The 27284-nt window shown below is 43.1% G+C and overlaps 1 protein-coding gene across 3 annotated transcripts in view; it reads right to left on the bottom strand.

Annotated features, from left to right (window-relative positions):
• The window catches only part of TMC5 (transmembrane channel like 5), a 662848-nt gene that overhangs the window by 40247 nt on the left and 595317 nt on the right, over positions 1-27284 (bottom strand). For all 3 annotated transcript variants that reach the window (XM_069647144.1, XM_069647145.1, XM_069647146.1), the window contains exons 18-19: positions 25777-25910; positions 16376-16549 (exon numbers count right to left, since the gene is read on the bottom strand). In XM_069647144.1, the coding sequence (XP_069503245.1) occupies positions 16376-16549; positions 25777-25910 (308 nt within the window). The remainder of the gene's footprint in view (positions 1-16375; positions 16550-25776; positions 25911-27284) is intronic.

The raw sequence follows: 27284 nt of genomic DNA, 5'->3' as shown, positions 1-27284 counted from the left end.
GCAGTCCTTTACTTTCACAATGAATACCTAGTGTGAAGAAAAGATAGTATGCCTAATCTAAGTGTGTGTTTTGTCCTTCCCCAACTCTAGCCATAGATTGGGTTAGCCTTCGCTGTGATGCTTCTCCTTTGTCTTGTTCTTCTCCTTGCATCAAATCATCTTTGTTCTGGTGGTGGTGGGTCTCACTTCGGCAGGGCTTGACAAGTCCAATGTAGTTCCAGGCCTTTTTGCCCCTCGGTTTAACTGCACGGTCAGTGGCCTGCTCAACAAGATAGGGTCCCTCTAACCTTGGCTTGAACCAGGGCTGAATAAAATTCTGCAAAAGAACAACGTCTCCTGGGTAAAGCAGTGACGGTTTTAAAAGTTCTTGATTTGTTTCTGGGGTGTTGTCTCCCTCACTCTTCTTCGACCTCTCCTGCCGCGATTGAAGCTGAGATGAAGGAAGCACTAGCTATCATCGAAGCAAACTAATCATGCATTTCATTTCCTAGGACAACAGCAGAACCGTGGGTGTCTGTCAGTGCTCTAGTGGGAGGAGCAATCGGCAGTCGCATGCATCGCCCTGTCACCACCTCATCAGGGTTTAGGTGGAGGTCAGAGCCAGGCTGGTTGCACAATGTGAATAGGGCTAGGGGCAAGCAATGGAGACACCCCTTTTTTAACGTGGCTTTAATGTTTGCTATTTTCTCTATCGGCAGGCCTTTGAGGCACTCAAATATTCCATTTGCTTGTGGGTGATAAGCACAGCAGAACTTGTGTTTGATCCCCAGAAGAGCTGTGATATGCTCAAAGGTCTCATTCACCAAGTGAGGTCCACTGTCAGACTGCAGGACCTCGCACCCCCCTTTAATGAGGAATTTTGCAGCTCTGAGAGCTTCAGGGTGTGCACGTCGACCGGCTTCGATCCACCGGGAAAATGGGCATACAACCACTATCATCTAGCGATAGTCTTGGCATACTTGGATCATGTTAACATAGTTTACATGGAGGTGTTGGAAAGGCACGATTGGGCGGGGTATTACTCCTTGCGCTATGCGTAGGGTATGGCCTGCATTGAATTTCTTGCAAACAATACAGTTTTCCATGAATGCGGCTACATGCTCTTCCTCAATGTGTGCAGCAAGTACGTCCTTTCCTAGATGAGTGGGATGATGCAATTGCATTAGTGCAATGTACAATAATACTACTGGGATCACTTGCTTCCCTGTGCTCTCCTGTCGCCACAAGGCATCTGTAGGGGATATTGAACATCCCCTCGTCACCCATAGCTCCTTTTCTTCAACCAGTGTTTTCCCTTGGAGCTCCATTATGTGTGGCTGGTAATGCACTATACCCTTCCTTCAAGATCATATTTTGAACGTGGATACCTGTGTTTGATGGAGTATCCAACTAATTTATTTCTGTAAAATATGCTGTGCGCTTTGCTTCCGCATCTGCAGCTTCATTCCCATGGGAGAGTAAGTCCTCCCCCTTTGTGTGCGATTGGCACTCCACAACCGGTACCGCTGATGGGAGTTGCAGCGCATCTATAAGCCTGCCCACCAGGGGCATGTGCTATACTGGTGTGCCATCAGCCATCAGCAGGTCGGAATGCCCCTCCTTTGCCATTGTGATATTCCAGCATGTACTGGAGACGTCACGTAGGCCAAAACAGAATACACTAACTTCCTGGTCCTTGCGTGCTTCTAATGCCATTATGAGAGTTTCTGATACTTGTGCTGACAAATGTGAAAGCAATCTCGCAAATCTTTCTACGTCCTCTGCCGTCCAGTCTGGTTTCATTTTCACCACTGCCGTCCCAGTATGTCTTTCTCTCGTCGCCTGGTCCATCGTCGAGGACCCGTCATTATAAGGTACTTCTCCCCTCTCAAGGACATTCTCCCCCACTTTGGGAATATCATTGTATTGTTCCATGTATGTAGTAAAGTCATGCATATAATCTCTTCTTCCACTGGTTCAGCTAGGAATTTCACTTTACAATTCTGCATCTTACTACCTTTATCGCTGGATTTGAGATAATTATCTCATGTCCAGATGGTCTCTGAGTAGTCAACAAGCTTTTGTTTTCTTTCGAGGATCGTAAAGAGGGAATGCTCCACGTAAAGTGTGGTGCTGCACCCCATTGTGATACTCGCTGACTTTTCTAATGCAAGTGCAACAGTAGTCAAAGCTTGTTTGCATACGTAATGTCCCCTCGTCACTAGGTCTAAACGTCCACTATAGTAAGCCATTGGCTTGTGTCCTAAGGTTGTCTTGTGCATGAGTACCACAGTCATCACTACTCCGTTGGAGTGTGTGAACAAATTTAATGTGTCATGGTAATCAGGAATCCCTAACACCAGAGCTTTGATAGGGGTCTCGTGCACGTGCTGTAGTCAAATACCCAGACTCTACAAAGAAATTGCTGCATTTCCCTCACTGTCTTTAGCATCAGCATTCAGAAGATCGCCTCTGCCCTTTCTGGAGTTACTTTTTGGCTTTCCTGCAATATCAGCTGTCCAAGGTACAACACCTCGTCCTGACAATATTGTAACTTTGCCTTGCCTACCATGTAACCCTTCTTTGCTAATACTGTCAACAAGTATACTGAGTCATTTCGACAATTCTCTTCAGACTTGCTGCAAATCAAAATGTCATCTACATACTGAATGACGGTACTTTCCATCTGTATGTTGCTGAGGTCCATTTGGAGGACCCTATTAAAGATAGAGGGTGACTCACAGTACCCATGTGGTAATCTCGTGTGTTTCCACTTCCTGTTTCTACATAGAAAGGAAGTCAAGTCCCGTGACTCATTATGAAGTGGTATAGAAAAGAAGGCATTCTTTAAATTTATTACTGTGAAATGAGTAGCTTCTGGTGGGATGCTACATAGAATTGTCGCAGGATTGGAAATTATCGGAAATTCTGCCCCCACAATTTCCTTCAAGGGACACAAATCCTTAATAAAATGCCATGATCCCCCTGTCGCCTTCTTCACTGGGTACACAGCTGTGTTACCCTGTGACTCGGAAGGTACTAGCATACCTTGCTTCATTAATGTGGTGATCGTCTCATAAATACCCTCGTCTGCCTCTTCTGATAGGGGATATTGTCTTGCTCTTGGTAAAAAAGCCCCTGAGTTGTGCTTAATTTTGACAGCTCCTATTCCTGTTAACAGACCCATGTCATATGGACTCACCCCAAATCTTACTTGAGAAATGGAGGTGGTGTTTTTTGCAATAAAACCATTCTCTGTGGCACTTCTCTGTAATGTATCCTCACCCAATATGTAATGCTCATGAAAAACACTGTCTCATGATCTGATAATCTCGAAACAGTTCCTCATCTGTCACGTCAATCAGCCTGTGCCCTTCTCCTACTGCGATTACCATCCTGTGTCGTCAGTCCCATGCAACACTATTCTCTCGTCTTTTACTATAACCACATCTAGTTCTATCGGTATCACTTGCCCTTCCTTCTCATCTAGGGGAATCTCTGGTCTAAACAAGAACTTGTTGGGTAGGTGTAATACTCTGCTTTGTATCCCTGGAAGCCACACTATCAGCACTTCCACTCCATATTGGAAAGGTTTGAGGTCTGCTGGCACCCCCCCTCTGTACAGTCTGCTCACAATATACCTGAATGAGTTCCCTCACGTTCATTTAGTGAATTCCTAGTGTCGAGCACACTATCCCTGGGTCTGTCAATTAAATGGTTAATGTTAAATCAGCTCATCATGTCTCTACCCATTATGTTTACTGGTTTCTGTCAGGAGTATAACAATGGCATAGTCAGGTTGTGTTCTCCCACGGAAAGTGGGAGTTCGTCAGTAAAAGGAACCAAATCTGTAGCCCCAGAGAATCCTTGCACATTCATGGCATTGCCTGACATCAGGTATCTTCCCTCCCTAATACAGGATTGAGTCGTCCCTGTATCTATGAGAAAGGAGAAAGTCTTGTCTCTTATTGATACCCCTTTATGTGGTTGGCTGCCCCACAGATGAGGCAGGGTGTAACGGATAGGATCGAATACATCAGATTTGTCTGTGGGCTGTCCTATTGCAGTTATAATGACATTCCCGTCCCTGTAAATGAATTGCCACCCCACTACAGCTACCCCTCCCAGTTTTCGCATGGGAGTTTGCACTGTGAAATCTGTGTGTGTCATTGCAACAATGTTCTGCTGTATCAGGGCTTTCTGTGCTGGTTGAGATGGCTGCATGTGTTCCTGTGCTTGCGGTGCATGTGCCATGGGCTGATATGGCTGCATTTGCATGTTCTGTTTGTGCGCCGATTATGGTGTATATGCCGGCATTTTGAGTGTGATCTGGGACATAATAATATGTCTGATATGTCTGCTGATGCAGCAGGCCCCCGTTCTGCTGTATTCGGCCTCTGCACAGCTGCATCGGATGTCCAAACCCTTTTCCATGGGGCTCTACTCCCCATCCCTGTGGCCAGTGATTTGCATCAACCCTTCCTGTAAAATCACCCTCTATTACCTGCAGCCGATTTTGTATATTCTGGGTGACTACTCCCTCACCACTTGTCAGCGTCACCCCTTCCATTGTATACTTCGATAACTTTTTCTGTACTACCTTTGCTTCTTCCTGCTTTCTTTCCTCACACTTCTTTCTCACATTCTCTTTTATTAACCGAAAATAGTGCACTATAGTGAGTTGGATTTCTGACCATGGCTTAGCCTCCTTCCCCACTTACTTCTTCAGTTGTATATGTACCTGTTCTGGCAGCTCTTGACATAATGGGCCTCATTACGACCCAGGCGGTAAGTTACCGCCTGGGCCGTGACTTTACCACCATGGCGTAAACTATGTTTACGCCATGGTGGTTGGCGGACTTACCGCCCCATTCCGACCTTGGCAGGGCGGTAAGTCCCCAATCCCCATTTACCCTTCCCCATTCCCATTTTTGCCCCATAGGGCATAATGGGAGTGGGGAAGGCGTTAATTACGCCACCGTAAATTACGGTGGCGTAATTAACTCCATGGTCCCTTAGCGCCATGGATTTTAACACCTGCTAAAAGCAGGTGTTAAATCCGCCATGGCGCTAAGGGACCTCGTACTCAGGCGGTAAGGGTCGGCGCTGTTTACGCTGCCGTAAACCCCTTACCACCTGGGTCGTAATGAGGCCCAATGTGTGGTAAAATAACCCCACTCTTTTATCCCACAGCTCTCTCATCTCGAGACTCCAACATTCTTGAATCTCCTGAATATATTGAAGTGGGTCTTCATATTCTCGCATTTTGCGTGTCATAATCGAGCTTATGTCTGATGTGTCTGGATACTGTACTCTTAGAGCTTGGCATATGGCTGCCCGGCAATTATTGAACGGTGTGCCATCATGCGCTGTGTTTTGTGCTGTCACTCTGGGGTAACTTGCTCTTTTCCAAACATCATGCGCTACTCACCGAGAATAGCTGAAAGTAGGCTCTTCATGATGCTCATTGCCAGTGTCATCCATGCTGTCAGTCCTTCGAGTTCATAAATTCATTTCCCAACCCCTGCAGTTAATGAAGGTAGCTTGCACCTTAAACTTTCCTTATCCATCTGTTTCCATAGCATATACTCAGGTCTTCCGCCACCCTTCTCTAAAAATGGAAACTTTGTCAGTCTCATTCCTCCGCACTATCTCCCCATATCTTTAGTGGCTGTAAACGCCCTTATCATCTCTGTCCATTTCCGCCCTGGCAGGGCTCTAAGTCTCCTTGTATGTGGGGTAATTTTGTCTGCACTGTGTGACCTGTCCCTAGGACGCTTCAGTCATCCCTCTGATTCTCCCTCTTCTCTTCCCATGTTTCCTCCTTCTCCCCACACTGTGTCTCTGTCAGGGCTAGTTTCCTGAGCGGTAGCGAGGCCTCTTCCCCCTCATCATCATCGCATCCCTGTTGGTCTTCCCCTGACCCCATAGTCTCAATACTATTGTCACTGTCCTCTTCTCTTTCGTCCTCAAAACTAAGCCTCCTTGACATCGGTTTCCCTGTTTTCCCTTCATTTGATCTGTAAAACTGCTTTCCACCCTCATCCATGGGGCAGCCAAATTGTCTCTCATGATCCTGTAAAGTTCCCCTAGTCTTCTTTGTATTTGTTCCCCTTCATTGTCATTCTTTCTGTCTTAATGTCTATAGCTTGCTTAAACCGTCTCCCTTCCTACTTTTGTCTTTCCCACTCACGTCTCTTATCCTCTTCTTCTCTGCGTCGGCGCTCCTTAACGAGTCGCTCGACTTCCAACCTTCTTTTCTCTCTCTTTATTTGTAATCGTCTCTCCTGCTCTTCTTCAGCCTTCCTCCTCGTTGTTTCCTCTATCTCTGCTTTTTCTTCTCTCTTTCCTCTTTTTACCTTTCTTCTGCTCGCTCTCGTTATTTTCTCAACTTATCATACTGTGGTTTGCCTTCCATATCGTGTTGACTCAGCATCCATTGCTTTTGGATCAAGTCCCCTTCCTCATCCTGAAACATTTTCCATAGTTCTAATATAACCAACCGGTTACTTCATTTCTCACCATTATAAGCTGCATGTAAATACGTGGTCATATGTTGCTGAACACATTTGGAAAAGTTCCCGTCTTTAGGCCATGTCTTTGCCAATTTGCCCTTGGTATTGCGAGTCCATTTCATGCTATATTTTGTCCTGATATCGCGGGAGAGAATTGCAAAAATGTTGTATGGGTGTATCTTTCATTTTGTCACGTTATTTAATACTCGTCAATACTTACTTGACCTCAGATCCGGATTTCGACATATCCAATTTACCAGGTCAATTACCAATTTACATAATTAACACCACCTTTTAATCACATTTCTCCAAACCATGACAATACAAACAATCTTTTCACCAGCCTCACCGGCTCACCACCATCAACCCACGCCGACACTGCGTTTTCCACCCAAATCACAACTCCAACTCAAGTGCTCCTCGAGCGCCAGCCAAATGGTATAGCACTTCTTATTGATTCAAGCAATGGTTTGACAGATGAAATCCACCACCTTCTGCACACTTCACATTCTATTCAACAACCTCATGGGTGACCTCATCAACTGCCTAGAGGAAAAAAAAACTTGATACCTGATACTTCACTATATATGTTCACTTTAATCACAAAAATCACAATGACAAAACATGACATAACACACGGTTGTCTTCCTGTCTACTAGGTTATCTTCAAAATCAGATGGTCCCTCTTCTATAGGGGTACATTAATATAGGAATACATCTCCAAGCAAAACATTTGGAAATCACCTTCCGTGATATAAGCTAGCTACTCCCGCTAGTACCTATATACAGGTAATCATACATAATGCTCCATGACCCAAGCCTACTGCCTAATTCACAGAGATACTTTTCTCGTCTATTAAAAAAAATATTTTTCTTCCATAAACCAAGCTAACACCACGAATATAGGTAACCTTTTTATAATATTTTTATCTTTTTCATCCGTAAACCAAGCTGACCATCTAAGCTGACGAACTAATCTGATCGCCTAAAGAATGGGTAACCTTTACACAAAAACACAAAACTATAGAATCCCTTCCCCCATATTTGTAACTAAAGATCGGACAGAACATTCTTCCCAGCCTTGGGACCTTGACAGCTACCAGGCTGGGTGGACCTTTCCAAGCCGATGGGAATGAGCACAGAGGTGCTGTATGTTCCATCATGTTGCCATCTCTGATCACCTAAGCCTGAGAGAGTACACTCAGGTATTAACTTTGTGCAACACATGTATCTTTCCACCTGTGGGGACAGCTTCCCTCCATCTACCAGTGCAGCCAGTGTAAAACCTGAGCATTGCCAGATCTATCCTTGCCTAATTTGATACAAGTATAGCAACTAAACTGCTAGCTTCATTTGCATTAAATGTTTATATTTGAACAATAAAATGCATTTAAAAGTATTCACTAAATGTTGAAACGATCAGTGGTGGCAAGCCTGAGTGAGAGTTTATATACATTAGCACCAGCTCAGAAAAAGACATCACCAGAATAGTAGGTAGCATTTGAAAATCTAGCCCGGATGATTTGCATATGTGTACCATTTCGCCATGGACCCGCTATCCACCCCCTCAGTCGGTACACATCCCTTTCCATGACAGCTGTGATTCTGATCTCATTATTCAAATCATCTAGTGAGGAACGGACAGGTGATTTCCAGAGTCGCAGGATCAACTTATGGGCAAGCATTGTGGCCTTTCTGAACCAAAATATTTCGTCAAAGGTGATCTCTGCCATGCCCTCCTCTCTTCTTAGTATAAAGGTTTAACGGGTGTTGGGGATGTGTGACCTCAGAATTGTATCGATTCCTCTCCTAACGCTTACACAAAATGGCTGGGCTTTGCCTAGTTGCTTCATGGGCTCGAATCAGAGCAAACGATGGACCAGGTGTTGTTTTAACTCTATTCATGGTTTTCCTGTGTGTTTTCGTTTCTAACCCAAAACCTGTAATGCTTTGCCTGGAACAGTACATTTTTATGTTATTTACTGGATCGGCGTGGATGCTAACTGACAAATCCACTGCATTTCATTTTAGAAATGTCACCATCACACTGCGTTTCTGATGGATGTTCTCACTAAAGTCTGGTTCTCATATACATCAGTCATGGTACTATGGGCCTCATTACGCGGTAGGCGGTAACCATGGCGCTATTAGCGCCATGGTTGCCGCCGGTACCGTACCGAGTCCGCCTTGGTGGATGGCGGAATTACCGCCCTACTCCAAGGTGAGCGGGGGCGGTAATTCCCCAATCCCCATTTACCCTTCCCCATTCCCATTTTTGCCCCATAGGGCATAATGGGAATGGGGAAGGTGCTAATTACGGTACCGCAAATTGCGGTACCGTAATTAGCTCTGAGGTCCCTTTGCGGGTCCCGTCCTTAACGCCTGGAAAAACCAGGCGTTAAGGGAGGACCCGCAAAGGGACCTCGTAGTAAGGCGGTAAGGGTTTACCGGTATCGGTGCCCTTACCGGTACCGGTAAACCCTTACCGCCTACCGTGTAATGAGGCCCTATATCTTCATACTGCTGTCAATGTAAATGTAACATCCCCTGTTTCATAATACATTGCCCAGGCTTGCACCAGAGACTGGGGAATAAAAGTACAGGCATAATGGTGCTTTATGTCAACAAATTAGTTAACCAGCCTTCTTTGAGAGAAACAAAGAGCAGAATTGCACACCTCTTTGCTGGTCAATTCAGTACACCAGTGTAAAACAACGCTTAGCCTTTAATGTTATTCTGAGCTCCCCATCCCAACTTTCATCAAAAACAACTTGTGATGCATTACTGGCAACCTTTAGACTGAAATTATACATTCTCGAGAAGACCAGACTCAAGGGTGGCTTGTTGAAATGAAAAGGAAAAAGAAAGCACACAGTCTATAGACCTCACTACAAGTTTGGTGGTGCGGGAAAAAAGTGGTGAGAATTCCGTTACTGTCACTTATTTTTGGTGGTAACGGGAATTACCACTGTTTTTACCGTACTGCCAAATTATAGGTTTTGGAACATTTTCCACTGGCGGAAATACTGTGCGGTAAATCTGCTGGCAGTAAGTCTGCAAAAAAAAACATTGAGCTCAATGGACTCCAAAAATCCGGAATTACACTGCTATACCACTCCTTGTAATCCTGTGGTAACTCCACAGGAGAAGGTGCTGGTAGCGGTAATCGGATTTGGTGATAATTAGGCAGATTTACCACCAAACTCAAATGAGGCCCTATATATTTATTTTGGTTCTATGTCATTTTTTAAACCAACCTGGAATGTTTTGTAACTAACCTGCAAATGAAAAAAAACGTTTTAGGACACTACTTTTTGGCTTTTCATTTATTTTGAATGGGATTCTGTTCTGCAACCCACCTCCCTTTACTCCTACCCCTCATATCCCCTCCCCATCCGTCTCCTTCTTTCCCCCCTTTTTTAAAACTATTGTAATGATGTAGAAGTAGGAGACGGAGACACAACTGGCATGCTTTTGACTATCAACTTTTATTGGTGAGAAAATAAACGAGAAAACCTTATCTGACCCTGGTTCTAAGTGGGAGTTACTGCCTCAACTAAATACTCAGTAATCTGTCAGGATGTCAGTCTAAAGCAAAAGAGTCCACCGTACTGAGTCCAAAATCTATTTCCAACCCTTACACTATAAACTCGATTAAAGAAAAGGGGTTGTCTTCTTGGTCATGAAGAATGGCTCCTTTCTTCGGGACGACAGCCCAAAGTTCGCCTCTGGGTGATGCAAATGAAATGTTCTTCTCAAAGAATACAAATCAAAAGTCTAAAAAGGTTCCTTGGATTGGGGTTCCAGCAAGGCACATAGAACCCCCTGATCTTTCTCAGGTTTCTTAGTAGTTTTTCCAATGCCAGGAAAAGTGTCTTTCTTCTCTTGGCCTTTGTCAGGCTCTTCACAATGCATAGAGAGTGACTCGCTCCTCTTGGCTCCATTCACAGTGCTCATCAACACTAGGTGGTATGTCTCCCTTCCCTCTGCCTATATCAAGCTCTTCACAGTGGAAAGAAAAAGATGCCCTTCTGCTGGCCTTTCGCAATGTTCATCAACACCAGGGGGTATGTCTGCCTCCCCAGGATTTTCTCACAATGCTCACAGTGTTCGCCGTGGTCACAGGCCACCTGGTTCACTACCCTACCAGGTACTGTGACTATGACGATAATTTTAGAGCCAGTTCGTTATTGGATGTGGGCCCCAGACCTTTCTTTGCTCTTCTCGTCTCTCAATAATTATAGCCAGTTCACTATCCTGCCAGGTAATCATTTTGTCGTCGGGTCCCAGGCCCTCTTGTATTGGTTTCTTTCTCTCTGGCCCCAGACCCATTTTGTATTGGTTTCTTTCTCTCTATGGTCTAGGCAGTCCTGGTCTCGCAGTCCGCCTGGGACCTCCACGAAGAGGATGACCTGCTTCCAGGCACGACACGACCACGGCGGACCTCTCGGGGACGTCTCTGCTGACAGATAGGCCTACCTTTAGGGGACATCTCTGCCGACGGGCAAGCGTCCTGCAACCCCACTGCTTTGTTCGCCTTCTGACCACAGGCTTCGCAATGCTCGGTTCCTCCAGGGAGGATCTCTCTCTGTGTTTGAATTTCCCCTCTTCTATTTTAGTTGTACCTTGGTCGATTAGGAAGTCTGCAAGGACTAGACAGCTTAGTATGGTTTATAGAGGGGCTCTTTATACTTCCAAACTTCTTCCTCATCCCAGTACTGATCTTAAAGAATCTCATTGAGTCAGTTGGTATCTCCCTAGTATCAGTACAGAAGGGATACAGGTCCCTTGAGGAGCCCACACTCTTCCTCGTCCCAGTATTTCCTACCTTGCTGGTTTTAAGGAAACAGATAGGAACAGAAGGGATGGTGTTGTAGGGGGTTGGTGAGGAAGGTGGGTTAAGGTAAGGTAAAATAATTTACCTACTCGAATCCAGGATCCTGACACTTGGGAGTTGCCTCATCTATAACGGGGCAATCTCCTATTGTGAATTGAGAGATTCACCACTACCAGCAGAAGAAATCAGACCACACCCCAAGGGGTGTTGGTCCTTAGCCCTGAAGAAAGTGGTCCCAATAACTTTAATACCACTGAAACCGGTCGGCTTCCATGTGACCTGATTGGAATAATTACGGATCAGAGATATCCCCAAATCAAGCCACACTTCTGATCCCAACACGAAAAGGGATCGTGCAAATTCTATAAAAACTTTAGGTTCGGAGTTTGCATCAAGAAATACATCTCCGAATCAAAAGAAATAGGAGTTGTTATTGACTATTCCTGGTCCATACACTCCAAATGATGTTTTTTAACAAATGTGACCTATGAAACAGTTTCATGAGTTCTACCTCTCGACTTATATAATCCCTTCTGCAGCTGAGAGACATTAGATCAACACCTCCTTTAATAAAGGTTGCATTCCAAAGAAACGAAATAAAAATGATATGTTTTATTTGGGAAACAACATATTATGTGCAAAACCTTGAAGGTTAAAGCAAAAACAGTAATCCAACAGTATGGAGTAAACCCCCATAAGAAAAAGCAATACCTGAATAGAATTGATTCAAATCAAATTGTGATATGATGATAGGGAAGATTTGAGTTTCAGATCCCCCAACTAGGTTCCAATATTGTGGATACTTTTAAGGTAAGGTGGGCCATGATGATACCGTTTTCTCCCCAGGTCATCACTAATCCCATAGGGGCTCACCCCCATGAAATCCACCCGTTGAATCCCACGTCCAGGGGGACTGCCAGGTAGTGGTCTCACCTCACTGGCCTCATGGGAAAGGGCTCCCCCAGGGGAGAAGTGACAACATCTGCGGATTCGTCACACTATACGTACCTTTGCATACCAGGTTATAGAAATTTGATAGAGAATAAGGAGGGGAGGGTATGGTCGGTGAAGAGGATGGGTTTCATTCCCTTCCTGAAGGTCTGGAGGATGAGCAAGAGCATTGGATAAAGTGAGAGATTGTTTCAAAGTTTTAGGGTGTTAAAGGCAAGGCCTTGCTCCTTGTCTTGTTTTAGGATGCTGAAACTACAGATTGTACAAGAATGTTTGGGAAGGAAGAGTTTCTTGGTACAAATGGCTCTATAGATAAGGCAGTTGAATGGGAGCACTAGAAAAGTAAAATATCTGCGCCTGATTGGGGATTTATGGCGTACCCTACTGCATGCGCTGGTGTCTCTAAGGACAGTGCCCCACTGTACTGGACTAGGAAAATGAGAATTGGGTTTTAAGACCCTTCACAATCATGCCAGCTACTTAGGTCTGTGTGAGAGTATATTCTGTCTAAAAAATGGATAGGAAACTGGTTTGAAAGGTGCAACAAGTGTTATTTGCATTTCCGACATGTTTCGACTCACAAGGGTGATTTTCAAGGTGATTTGAGGATGGTTAGGAATGATACAGAGTCCTGTGTTGTGCTGGGGGAGGAGCCCACGTAGTAATCAGGTGGTAAATACACAGTATTATAGCACAATTAGGTAAGCCTGGTCGGGCTTGGTTGGGACACAGTCTCACAACACAGGACTCTGTATCAGTCCTAACCATCCTTAAATTGCCTTGGAAATGACCCCTGTGGGTCAGAACATGTGTCAGCAACACAAATAAAACACTTGTTGCGCCTTTCAAACCAGTTTCCTATGCATTTTTTTGAAAGAATATACTCTCATACAGAAATGAGTGCTTGGCACAATTGTGAAGGGTCTCAAAACCAATTTGGCTTTGTAGATAACACAACGCAATTTGAACTTGGTGTGGGTTGGGAGGGCCTTCCAGGGTAACTTCTGTAGTATGGACTGATGATGTGTTTGTATCTGGACGGTTCAGAGATTAGGAAAAATGCAGTAGGAAAGCCAACATTCAGCAGTGCCAGGGTGGACTAAGGCAGAAGAGTACATTTTGTTTTGGTGCTACTAATGTAGGAGAAGACGTTCGCTGGAGTACTCAAGGGAAAGTAGCTGCAGTAAAGAAATACTTCATCGTATTGTGGAGGCTCAATTGTTACCCAGCTCTCAGGGATTTCTATTTAATTAATTCTCAGAAGTGGAGGCTGGGGTGTATGTAGTAGCTGAGAGAGAGTAACAGAAATCATTTGGACCTCTTTTCAGAGAGTTGACCTTTTCAGATCCCTCCACCAGTGATTTGAAGACAGTGTTACAAGGCAAAGGCAAACTATGCTCCTTAACCACTTTCAGGGCACATTTGGGGTGACAGCTGCTGGAAAAAGACCTGTCCCTCTGCCAGCTATACTGATACCCAAGACCTCACTGGAGGTGAAGGATCCCTTCTGGTGGTGCCAGCCTCCACTGTTTTGGGAAAATGGAAATAAGTGCCATATCTTGTCCCTGAGCCCCTGGATTGGGACCCACTGTAACCCGAGAGCCAGAACGGCCTGGATCCCTGTTTTTCACAGTCAAACTGCTTTTAGCCATTTTTTTAACCTTGTTTGACACAATCCGAACTAACAGGACCTGCCAGTGTTGCTTTTGGCATTCTCTTTATCTTCAAACCGCTGTCACTGCTTCTTCGAGCAAGTTTGCTACTTCACAGTGACAGTACCAGTTGAGCACATCATTCAACCGCAACAAACCTCTCTCTGACCTTGAATCGACACCTGCTCCCCGTCTGGATTACTGTGACTGCATCCAAACCTGATTTGAACCACTCAAACAACATTAAGAAGCCTGGTTTGATGCTGTTAAACCACCAAGAACTGATTAAGTTTGTTCGGACCATGGAGACTGACTAACCTTTTTCAACAAGAAGCATATTCTTTTTGAACATTGTGGTATTTCATTGCCTTTTTCCTCCCTGCTAACTATCCAGAATGCTTACAGATCCATGCTAAGGTTTGGAGATGAGTAGTAAATCACTCAGCACAACACAAGGTTACTTTATCAGTGCTGCCAATCTTTGACCGCACCAAGATCAGGCCAAAGTGGCATCAACTTCAGAAAGAATCTTGAGAGTACACCAGACCTGCTTGCATCCAATGCAAACCAGTGGCAATTTGCAAAATCAAAACAGATTGTACTATTAATGATGCTGTACTGGGGTGGGTTTGGACGGTAATGCACCACCAATTTGCTTGCCCTGTTAGGGGAGAGGGCTCTTAATAGACAAGCCCTCCTCAGTAAAGGGTAATTTACGCTACTAACACCCTGGGGCATTCATCTGGGGTGATTCCCTGGGGCGTTTGTCTGGGGTGCTTTTCTTCATTAAAGGAAGTGGACACTGCACTTTTCATGATGAGTGCCCTATTTTCTTTAATAAAAAAAAAAAAAGATTGTTCTCCAAGGAAATAGTAAAATAGTAAAAAAACTAACTCCCTTTACTATTTCCATTGCATAGCTGACAGCGGGCTCGAGGCAGGGGAAGTGGCTGCTGCGGGGAGGAACACTGATAGGTAAGTGTGGAAAATGCAGGGGCATGAGGTGGCTTGTTGAGGAGTGGCCGGAGTGTGATTGGTTTGGGGGCCAAAGATGCAGGACAAAATATGGATCAGGGTTGAAAGCCTGAGATCCAAATGTTCCGAGGGAGAAAAGACTGAAGATTATTTTTCCGAAAATAACCTTTCGATCTTTTCTCCCCTGAACATTTTGGCCCCTGCCCCGACCCACACCCCAACTTACCTTGCGGCAGCTGACTCGCATTGTCCCTGCGACGCCTGTTCCCTTTCACTTCCGTGATCGGGATCCAGCGCCGCAGGGTCCTTTCCTTTGTTTTTTATTTTTGTTTTGCTTTTTGGGATGGCTGTGGGGAACACCCTCGCAACTCCCGCTCACAATACAGTGGGTGATTTGGTTGAACTTTTTGGCTGTTCGTAATTTCTGAACGCCCGAAATTTGGCCAAATCACCCATTCGGCCTAATAAACTCAGTCATTTTGGATGATTCCGAAAATATAGGGTCCAAAGAAGAGGGGAATTGAAAGAACATGGCAGCTCGGGTGTGACTCAGGAGGCAGGAATGGAAACACAGCCTTATGCCAACAGATATATTCCACAAACCCTGCCTCCTGATTGGCTGGTGCCACCCCCGAGTGCTAATGAAAGTTCAGTTCACACACAAATCAAAAAACAATACATCAAAAAAGCACAGGCAATATACCACAACAGGCCCAACAGGTTAGGAAAGAGGAAATGATTCCTTTTTCATTGTTAATCAAGAGAGAACCCTTAGAGAGGGCATGTGTTCTCTTGTTCTCAACAGTAAAGAACAGACAGAGACTCATTGTGTGCTCCTTAATTGTCAGTACTGGACTTTATATTGATTTAGCACGGACTATGAAAATAGTATCTGGTCATTGCATTGACAACCAAAGCATCGACAGCTAAACCATCTAAAAAAAGCATCTAAAAAAAAACATCTAATGCATTTTTTTTAGATGGTAAAGGGTTTAGTTTAATAAAAATGGGTTTTAAAGGTGGGTTGGATGGGGACCCCCCATTAAATATATATATATATATATATATATATATATATATATATATATATATATTTAAATGCATTAGAGCTTTTTTTTTTTTAGATTGTATGGCATTAGATGCTTTGGCTGTCGATGGAATGACTATAAACCATGAAAATCAAATGTTCTGCATTAATACAATTTCACAAGTTTAGACATTTTGATACATTTTATGCACATTTCAATCAACGTTCTTCAAGGAGCCGCAGTAATGAAGTGTTGTTGAAGTAAATGCTTCGATACATGATTAGTACAGATTTACACTTTGGGTCGTTTAGTTCCAGAAAAACCATGGCTATTTCATGTAGTAGACCTCCCAATATTTAAATATCTGATTTAACTATTCTACTGTGTGAAGAAGAACTGTTGCAGACCAACTCACTCACCATTCGTTAATTGTACTTACAGGATGATGAGTGTGAGGATGAAAAAGAAGAGCACACTTTCGATGAAATTGTGATATATCCACACCAGCCATTGCAACTTTGCTTTCCCGGATATTGTGTCCACCCAGATAGAAATGGCACTATATGGATGCTCCAGGTTTCGGAAAGGGCCACATGTTGCAGAGGAATTTCGACTAAAGAGAAAGGGACATAAAAACTGCATAATTCAAAATCCTCCTGAGCAACATGATCCTAAAACAGTCTGTGACTCTGCTCACCATTTCTAAAGCTAAACACACACACACACCCACCCACCCTAAAGCACCAAGAGCTGACTGTTTTATTGTACACCCACCAGGGGTATCCAGACCTCGTTCTGCAAGAGAACAATAAGGGAACAGGGGAGAGGCAAAGGAATCGGGGAGAAAGATCAAACACGCGTGGATGGTCTGTAAAGGTCAGAAAGGGAATTAGGATTAGGGATTGAGTTTGTGAGAGTTTGCATGCATGTGGGAGTCCATGTAGAACAATGAAAACATTGCATTGCAAAGGTCTGCAGTAGAGGGTCCCACAGCCTGAATGGGCAGTTCTATGTCAGGGGAAAGATGGTGACCCTGAAGACACTTCCATCCAAGGGTGGCCTTCAGCATGTAGGTTCCATGCCAGGAGTACATGATGACGCTGTGCGTGGGCCCGCTGGCAAGCCTATGGCGTTTCTAGGGGCGTTTAGAAGATCAGGCACCTCTCACGTAGTTGGTGTGCTCTTCTTGAGAATAATCTGCATGTATACTGCAATTTACCAACCAACTCCCTGAGTTGCAGTTCCCTAGTTAGGTTTAATTATTTATTTGTGATTGGTATGGTGCTAGCCACAGGCCCAGCTGCGTTTTAGTGCTCTGAATGGAAAATGGCACACAATCTCTCACTGGCTTTAGGAACATTCATATCCAATAGCGCAAGTGTAGAGGGAAGAGTTAGTTGCCGAAAAGGATAAGTGAATATGTAAACAGAAGTAACATCGGAGAAAATATGAACAATGGGGTCCAGCGATAGGAAGGCATCTGTGTGATCCAGGTCAAGTACACTATTTACTGTTTCAAAGCAAAAACGTTATTAAAGGAGGTTAAACAGGAACAGTACAGTGAATCCAGATAACTTTGGGAAGATAGCTGAATTTACAGGGCAACCAGCTCTTTTTACGGTACCGAACTGAACCAACAACATTGCGTGCGGTAAAGAATGGGGTGCTGGGTCTAACACTCATCTATTGCCTACAACTCCTTGTCAATTCATAAAAAGTATGTTACCAAAAAAGAAGAGCACTCAGTCTGGTGTCAGGTGCTAAAAACATTTAATTTATTGAGCAAAATACAGCTCACAAATGCATATTGCCAAATTAAACAGTCAGCATGAACTTACAAACTAAAAGAACTGTCCTTGGACGCTCCAACAAACGCCACGCGTTCCGTCCCTTGCTCTGGGACTTCCTCGGGCGAAATTTGCAGAAAAGTAATGGGGCGTTTTTTTATCTCTACTTCCATCTACAGGTTTACCATGTGATCAATCATGTGATTTTCCATGTGATTTCCATTTGGGCTTACTCCCCTCAGTATGTAAAATACAGACGTCCATCTTGAAATGGTTGATTATATACAGTGGAAAATGCATTTGGTATATGACAAGAAAGAATTTACTAGCTATATCGTGTCTTGGGAGTTTAACTTATATGCTAACCTGTTAAGGATGAATTGTTCTACATAGCTGATACAATTCTGACCCCATGTCCAAATGGCCAACAATACTATAATTATCTCCACAACAGAATGTTCTGCGTGGCAGCGACCCGGTCAGTTCTCTATAGTGCAGCCAAACATATGCAGAGGTGGCTTTATTATTGACAACCATAATGTTAGTACGGTCCCAATGTTAGTTATGGATGTGGCTAGTTACGAGATCCCGCCCAAGTGGGCTACTAACCTTCCACAGAATGATTTAAAGAATTAATTTAAATTGTCTCTGTGCTATAAAGTGCTGAGATTGTGCTATTACATTACTATCATTCAATTCCATTACATATTTAATAAAACCTCAGCAAATATTCAGCCCGAGTGAGCTAAATGGCAATGTCAAAACCAAATAAATACATAAAGTGCATCGGTGCTGTAAAGTGCCATACCTTGATTCGAAAATGTTCAAATTCTTTTACATCTCATTGTCCTCTGTAGACTATAATTAATGTGTTAATAGATCATTTGCATTGTTCTTTTTTTTAATCAATTTTCATTAGTTTTTACAACAACCAATCAACAAAAACAAACTGAACAGTGCATGTCATATAAATTCAGGCATCATATACAATATCGTAAAACGTCCACTGCCTCCCCATGACCCTCCCCCTTAACTCGAGCCTACTCCACTTCGCCCCCCGACGTTATTTCCTATAGGGGTACCTCCTCCTCTGTATTCCCGGAAGAATCGTGTTCACTGAGGCAGGCTTGGGTGGACCCAGAGAATGTGGCCACTAAGTGTCTCCAGGCCATCAGAGTTTCCGCTTCCTCCTCCCCCGCTCTATTGGCCGCTTCATTCCATACTGCCGTTTCCGCGTCTGCCCATTTCTGGAGATCGTGCCACCAGACCTCCACCCTTGGCCTGTTGTTTGCTTTCCACCCCATGGCAATTCTGTGCTTGGCAAGTACGTAGGTCAAGTCCTTGAGTTTACTCATTTGTTTCAGTTTGCGCGGTCTAGAGGAAACCCCCTACCATGCATGGCCACACAGATTCCACATCTAGTGTGAACCCCTTCTCGGTTAGACAGTGGGCTACTTCTCCCCAGAATTTTCCAATTTCCGGGCATGCCCAGAACATATGCATCATCCCTGCGTTCACTTCCCCACATTTGGGACATGTTTGTATTTCTGCTCTCCTGAATCGAGCAACCCTCTGGGAGGTCATTTACGCTCTGCGGGTAACATATAGCTGGATCTGTTGCAGTCTTGCATTCCAAGATACTTTTTTATGGTATCTCTGGACGCTCTCCGACAGCCCATCATTCATGGGTTCCCCGGCTTCCTCTTCCCAGTCCTGTCTCAGCTGGGTCACTTCCTTTCCCACCCTGGACATCAGCAGTTCATAGATTCGAGAGACCTTGTGCCCCCCTCTGAGATATCATGAATTGTTTCTATGCTGTGTCGGGTTGGTCTTCCAGCACTGTTTCGGACCATGTCTCTTTCACCCGCCGTACTAATCTGGTGTAGGTAATATACTGACCTAAGTGTATACCCGTTTCTTCTACCAGTACATTCAATTCCATTACCTTCCCATCTTGCCATACATCTACCAGCGTTGCAATGCCCACCGGTTCCCAATGCGCACGAATCGTCTTCCTCAGTTGCTCATTCACTCCGGTTAATGCCACTAGCGGCACTTGCGGAGAACACGGGGTCGGGTTCTCCATGACCTGGCAAGCTTTATGCCACATCTTCCATCCCAGTTCTAACATCCTCATGCAGCCTTTTAGCTCTGGTTTTGGCAGCCATATCCATTCTTTCAAAAAGAACAGAGCACATTCAGATCTCAACAATCTGGACTCTGATGTTGAGTCTTCCGTTAGCCACTTAGCCACATATTGTAATTGACTGGCCAGATAATAGACCTCAAAGTTGGGCAATTCTATGCCCCCTTTATTATACATATTCTGCAGTTTCCACAGGGCTATTCTATTCCTGGTATTCTGCCATATGAACCCTCTACATATGCTCTGAAGTTTAACAAAGAATCGCTTGAGTATCAAGTATGGTATATTCCCAAAATAATGTAACAACCTCGGCAATACTACCATCTTCACAGTACCACCCTCCCTATCATGGCCAAAGGGAGCTTAACCCAGAATCTCATGCTATCCTCAATGTTTGCCACCGCCTTCTCTGTGTTATGTTTATATTCAGCCTCCACCGTGTGATAATGTCAATCCCCAGGTATCTAAAGGTTCTAGTCTCGCAAGGTATTTGTAATACCGGTAAATTTTCTCGCGGAATCCCTCTATATCTCCCCAAGGGGAATATACACGACTTCTTAGGGTTAACTGTAATGCCAGAGAGTAACGCAAATTGTTCCATGATCATTTCCATTGTTATTGTGATCACTAACTCTGTAAACATACATCCACTCTTGTCTTCTCTATTCTCTTAATACCAACTAAGCTGTTTTTTTTATATTTACAGTACAGTTTAATCATCAAGAAGATATATGGCAAATTCTTCTCCAGCATTGTGACTTCAGGTTTTTTTAGTATCAAATGTCACTATCAATTTAGATTCTAGCTGCCATCATTTTCTTTCTCTATTACCCCTTCTTCTATGGATAGGTATATATTGCTCCAGACCAGTGCTCCCTTTACCCCACACAGGCAGTAGGGAGCGCAAAGGATGCACTGCTGTGAATCTCCAGGCCCAGTGCCATCGCCAATGTCCATTTGTTACAATTTTGACAGATGCAGGACACCCCCACTTTATGATATCCAACAATCCTATGCACATTTCTCTGACCACATAGTGGGGAAGCTGCCAGCACAACACACAATTAATCCTCTGCAGCCAGTAAAGTGTTACTCTCCCCAAACTCTCAGCAGGCAACTGCAATATGCATGGGAGCACTGCAGGGTCAACCGGGACTCACAATGTGTAGGTGACAGGCACTATGGTGGCATCACTAAGCACCATTCAGGGACGCCACAGGCAATCAAGTTGAGAACAGGGATGTCATTTAGGGGTCACCAGGGGTCGCTTAGGTCTCCCTTGCTAGCACTGTGATCTCCCTTGCTACCCCTAAAAATAAAAACCTAAAAAAAAGCTTTTTCTTTTTTTTCTTTTTTACAAATTGAAGCTCCTGGGCTGTGGCCAATACCATGTCCGTCTTTGTTTCTAGACTGGCTGCCTTCTTGTTCAGGTTTCTTAAAAAATAGGGGATACCACGGGCCTCATTACGACCCAGGCGGTAAGTTACCGCCTGGGCCGTGACTTTACCACCATGGCGTAAACTACGTTTACGCCATGGTGGTTGGCGGACTTACCGCCCCATTCCGACCTTGGCGGGGCGGTAAGTCCCCAATCCCCATTTACCCTTCCCCATTCCCATTTTTGCCCCATAGGGCATAATGGGAGTGGGGAAGGCGTTAATTACGCCACCGTAAATTACGGTGGCGTAATTAACTCCATGGTCCCTTAGCGCCATGGATTTTAACACCTGCTAAAAGCAGGTGTTAAAAGCGCCATGGCGCTAAGGGACCTCGTACTCAGGCGGTAAGGGTCGGCGCTGTTAACGCTGCCGTAAACCCCTTACCGCCTGGGTCGTAATGAGGCCCCACAAGTGTAACACTGAACAGTGACCCTAAATAAGAAAGAATAGGAATAACAAATAATGTATCTTTCTGAAATTCTATACAATAATTGCTAGGCTAATTATTTAAGGAACACTTCAGGGGGTGAGTCACTGATTTAGTCTGTACTTAAACACCTCAAATTCACAATACAGACAAAATCCTCCAAAAAGCATTTAGAATAGAATAAGCATCCATTTCAGACTATGTATTTTGCTTTTCTCAAGTTGCAGTTACAGCATTTTTTTTCTGCCGATACATATGGTAATCCATTCTTGTATGAAATGTTTACTACGTTACAGTGACATTGTAACCATGTGTTTCATAGTGTACTTATAAACAACGCTATGCAATGCTACTTCCTGTTTTGTCAAGGGGTAAACGGTTGTGTTCCATCGCTTCCCGTGACGTCACTTTCGGGTAGGGTCAAATGATATAACTTCCTTTGATGTCATCAGAGGTCATAGGTCATGTGATGTCACTTTCGCTACCCCTGGCCTTTTGGTGAAATGACATCCCTCGTTGAGAAACTGGCCTCTGCTCTTAATTAGGGCGGTGTGAAGTTGCTTTACTTTGCCTTCTGCAACTTTGCAAAGTTTACTGCAAGACTTTGCAGACTAAACAAAGTTCTTTGAATTTGCAAAGTTCTGCAGAAAAGCATAATCATATGCATTTTCGGCATATAATAATGCTTTAAGTAATATAATAATATTAGATTATACCGAGATCTATTATGTTTTTTAAACAAATTGACGTATTTGTTATATTTATTTTTCAATTTAATATATAATGAATATAACTAATTGATATAGTTAAATCAGTTAAATGAATAACTATAATAAATAATACCATTATTATAGCATTCACATTTATGTTATATGTTTTATTATCATATGTATTTATAACATTACTTATTTATATATTTAATATATTGATTATATTTAAAATACTTGTCAATATTAGTTTATATGTATTATATATGTATGTACATATACTAAATTTAATCAGCATATATAAAACATGAGAAAATATAGATATATAAATACATGTATACTATATTTTCCTTTAATCATGATATTTATTGTCTCCTTTATTATGATATATTTGTTCTTAATGTATTATTGTTATGCACTACTTTATTAGAACGTATACTATATTGTATGTATTATATGTATTCAGTATATTACCTATATACTTATACATCTGTGTTATAGTACATTAAGTGCATGAATATAATAAATAAGAAAAATGTAATTATATATATTGTTTTATTACATTTTCAGCATTGAGTGTACATATTTATTACATGCATTATATATATGTGTATATACGATAATATATATTTATGATTGTTTTATCAAATATATTATATTTGTTATATTTTTGGCTATATGTATCATATGTGTTATTGTTCATATTGATTTATCATATATATATATCGATATATACAATATGGTACAATGTTGTTGCATGGCCAGGTATTTTTTCGTGGAGTTTTTTGCTAAAAATAGTCAGCCGAAAAGAATTAATAGAAAAATATGGGGCTGGGGGCGTTAACGGGATATTATGGGTAGAGGGTGTGGGGAATAGTTACTAGATAATAGCAAAGAGGGGGCTTGGGGAGAATCCCCCAAATATATATATTTTAATTTCAATTTGTTTTTTCAGCAAAACATTTTCGGCAAAAAACTGCAAAAAAATACCTGTCGATGAAAGAACATAGAACCATACAATCTATGTGTATATGATATGAATAAATACAATAAGTACATGTAAGAAATAGGAAAGATATCATTACAGATGTATATCCTATTTTTTTAATTATGTGTATTTATTTCATTTATTATATAATATGTTGCTATTGGTTTACTACATGTATTACATTTAATTATTATATGTATGATATATATTTAGTATATCCATTGTATGTTATATGTGTGTGTAACATAATATAATACATATATACAATTCAAAAAATAATTAACATCATGTATATTATAGTTGTATTGCTTATTAATTATATGTAGTTATATATATATGTGTGTGTGCGTGTACAATAAATATAGAACCCTTTACATTGTATATGCGTGCTTATAATTTGCAAGCAAAGAAGTTAACTTAAGTTATCATTTGTGACAAGTTGTGAAGTTGCAAAGTTGGGAACATCACAAAATTCTGCTAGCAGAAAAAAAACTTGCCACACACCTGCTAGCAGCTTCGATCCAGGAAGAGCACCACCTTTGTGATGATCACATGATACACAGGATGACGTGGGGGATAGATCACGTGGGCAAGGGAAATAAAGGTGAGCGAGAAAGCCTACCAAGGCAGTCTTCGCTCAGACACTACAACCAATGTGTGTGTGTCCTTATCATTGTGCTGCTGCATAGCACGCCACGGTCGCTGAAGCCTGCCTGCCCCATCACACCCTCCACTTTGCAGGCTCTGCTTGAGAAGACACTCCTGCTCTGACAAATCCCAGCAAGCAGACAGTTGCTTAATTTGTTTGGGCAGCTTTTCGATAGTATACCCCAGTGCTTCATCTACAACTTGAGGCCCGACATGAAAAGCAGGTGTAACTATAGGGGTCAATATGGCTGGGAGCTTTATAGCTCCTGCAGTTAGCATAGAAGAGCCTTCTTCTCTTAACACCATGATGTACCGGCAGCCATGTTTGACTCCCTGGGCCATCTTTAACATCTGAATTGAAATCCTACCTAGACTCTTGATTATTATACTTCAAGTGATGCACGCCACTAGAGATGACAGTGTATGGGATATTCTATTGGTTGATGGATCCCCTGCTGTGTGACACATCAATTACATCAAATACTCATAAAATCCTGGTGAAACCCAGGAGATAACAGCAACACTAATTCCAACGGCTCCTCCCACTAATGTCATACCCATCCTAACTCTTCATTATTAAAATAATGCAAACCTTACTCTCCACTCACGCCTATCAGGTAACCCACCAGGTCTATACTTAACAGGCTCCTACCCTATTCATCCTCTATCAACAACCACTTCAATTGATGCTTCAAAAGAAGGGGCCACCCTTATGGCTAACCTGCATACCATATACTCCTCACCAAAGAACACCGAGATTTCATAGTGGCACACAGGTAACAGGTACTTCCGACCTGCCCTCATCAACATCACAGGCTTTTCACATGCGCCTTCCTGCCATTCGCCTAGCACCGCCACCCCTTTTGATTACAGAGCCATGCACAGTGAGGCCAACATTATTTGCAGAGCAGAAAGGGACTCTGTATGACCACTTACCTTATCTTACCAACTGGTGCCAGTCAAACGTACCTACATCAGAATATTCTTTGTTTGAGAATATGCATGAAGGGGTTGTATACTAATTGACCTTTTCACAATTGACCTCGGGAGAATTGACATAAGTTAGAAGTTCAATTAGGACATATATGCGGGGGATAACCCCCCGCAACCGACCACCTAATCCAGAAAACCCTGCAACCCCCACCCAATCCCCTTATATTATTTATAATCCAAAATCAACTCAATACATATATAAAAGAACTAAAATAATATAAAAGTCAATTGTGCAGAAGGTCAATTAGGACCACTATAATTAGGTCAATTATGCAAAAGGTCAATTGTAAAAGGTCAATTTGGGTAATACCCATGAAGGATCATAAGGACCTAAAGCCTAGTGGGTCATATATAATGTACAAGACGCTGTCGCTTACATCTCAGGGGCCATTTGATTTGCGACATGCTCTACATTATATGAACTCATCGTTGCCCAGTACCTCCTGCTTACTGGGGGATGCTTGGTCTCCAGGAGCTGCTTTTAGCTCATCAACGCTTTATTTTGATCCCCATAACATGCAGATGCAGACTGCAAAGAAGCACAGCACCAGACGGCATGTTGGACAAGTCTGAGCAATGAGCATTTGTTAAAGCAAAAATGGCGAACCTACATGCCAATTCCTATGGACACACACCATACCGAAAAATAAAAATAGCTATAAATCTACGGTGATGTTAAAGTGCCAACATAGCACTTTTTCTTACCTCCAGACAGCAACGCCTATCACTGACAGCGTTCCCGTGAATGATGGGAAGAAGAGCAGGAAAATAAAAACTGTTGTCATCTGAGAAGCCCTCCAGGCTCTGCGGGGAGGCACACAGTTCATCGTCAGACTGACCTGAAAGCGGGCATTGACAAAGAGACTTTGAAAAGGGCATAATTAAACATCAGGAGGTAGGTGGCTTAGGGAGGCAGATTACCCCACCACATTCAAACACATGCCTTCATACAATGCACACACTGTTATTAAAGGGTATCTAGTCAATTCATCTAAACCCATTCCATCTAATACCATTCCATCGAAATGTTTCCATCTAAATAATGTCCATCTCATGCATGTTTTTGGGGGGTAACGGGTTAATTTTTGTTCAGGTGCATTTTAAAGGGTAAATAATCAGGGTTTTGGGCCCCCCACCCATTAGATGGACATGTTTTTATGGAATGGCATTAGATGCAATGGTTTTAGATGAAATGACCCTAAACCCTGTAAAGGCATGCTTGAACAGTACTTCTTCAACAGTATAACATGTCATGTCAATCCGATGAAGACATTTGTGGTGTTTCATCCAATTAGCTAGATTATCAAAGCATTGTGGGTACTTTATATAGTCACGTCTGTAGTGATGCTAAGCTCATCCGTATCCTTCCTGCACTTTGCCTGATCTGCAAAGCTTGCATTTGCTCACTAGCAGAACAGGCACATCACTCAGGAACTCCTGCATTGTGTAAATGCTTCCATCTTCTCATAAGTGGATTCCACTTGGACCAGCATCAGTGCGCTATTTCCATCACTTTGCGAGTGCTCATGGATGCACGTTCTTCAACCATCAGCGCTGCACGTTGCAGGGTCAGTGCAGAGGCTGCCCATGTTGCTGCAATATCTGAGCAATCTCTATCTAATGCCTACACAAAAACCAAAACTGCGGGCTTTGCCAAGGCTTCTTACACGTTGTAGGGTGTGGTTCATACCTTTAAATAAACAGTGAACTTCATCCTTGCACGATTATCCTACACTTGGTGACCTGCTCTCTCTGGCGCAAGATATCCTATATGATAGGATTGGTTATTTATTAAGTTTCCGGGGATCGAACCTGTCCTGCTCCATGTCGTCTTGCTTCCAAGGCGAGCACGTTGCCCCTAAGCTATCCTCCCAAGACGATGGGATGAGAGGAATGTAAACGCCTAGTCCTCAGGGGCTTGGAAAGTCGTGGCTGGTGTGGGGTTCCGGAAGTGTGGGTGGCAACTGGTAATGGTTGGCCCGATTATGAGCTTGAGTTATTCCCATTCTGAAGTCCTACTGGGGAGTGGTGATACTGCAGGGACTATTGCTGCCATTTCTTGAGGATGTCCATGCAGGCCGCGTTTTGCTTATGGGCTCACAAATTCATGATCAGGGGAATAGGCAATTCAGGAGGTATTGTGACCTATCGCCTGTTTTGCATTGACCACCAAACCTTCATTTGCGTTCATTCTTTTAAATGCACAGATCTCC

This window comes from Ambystoma mexicanum, chromosome 2q (assembly GCF_040938575.1).
Source record: "Ambystoma mexicanum isolate Mex_15411 chromosome 2q, UKY_AmexF1_1, whole genome shotgun sequence".
Classification (NCBI taxonomy): Eukaryota; Metazoa; Chordata; class Amphibia; order Caudata; family Ambystomatidae; genus Ambystoma; species Ambystoma mexicanum.
Note: the sequence above shows the minus strand (reverse complement) of the source record. Positions and strands in the feature narration are given on the sequence as shown.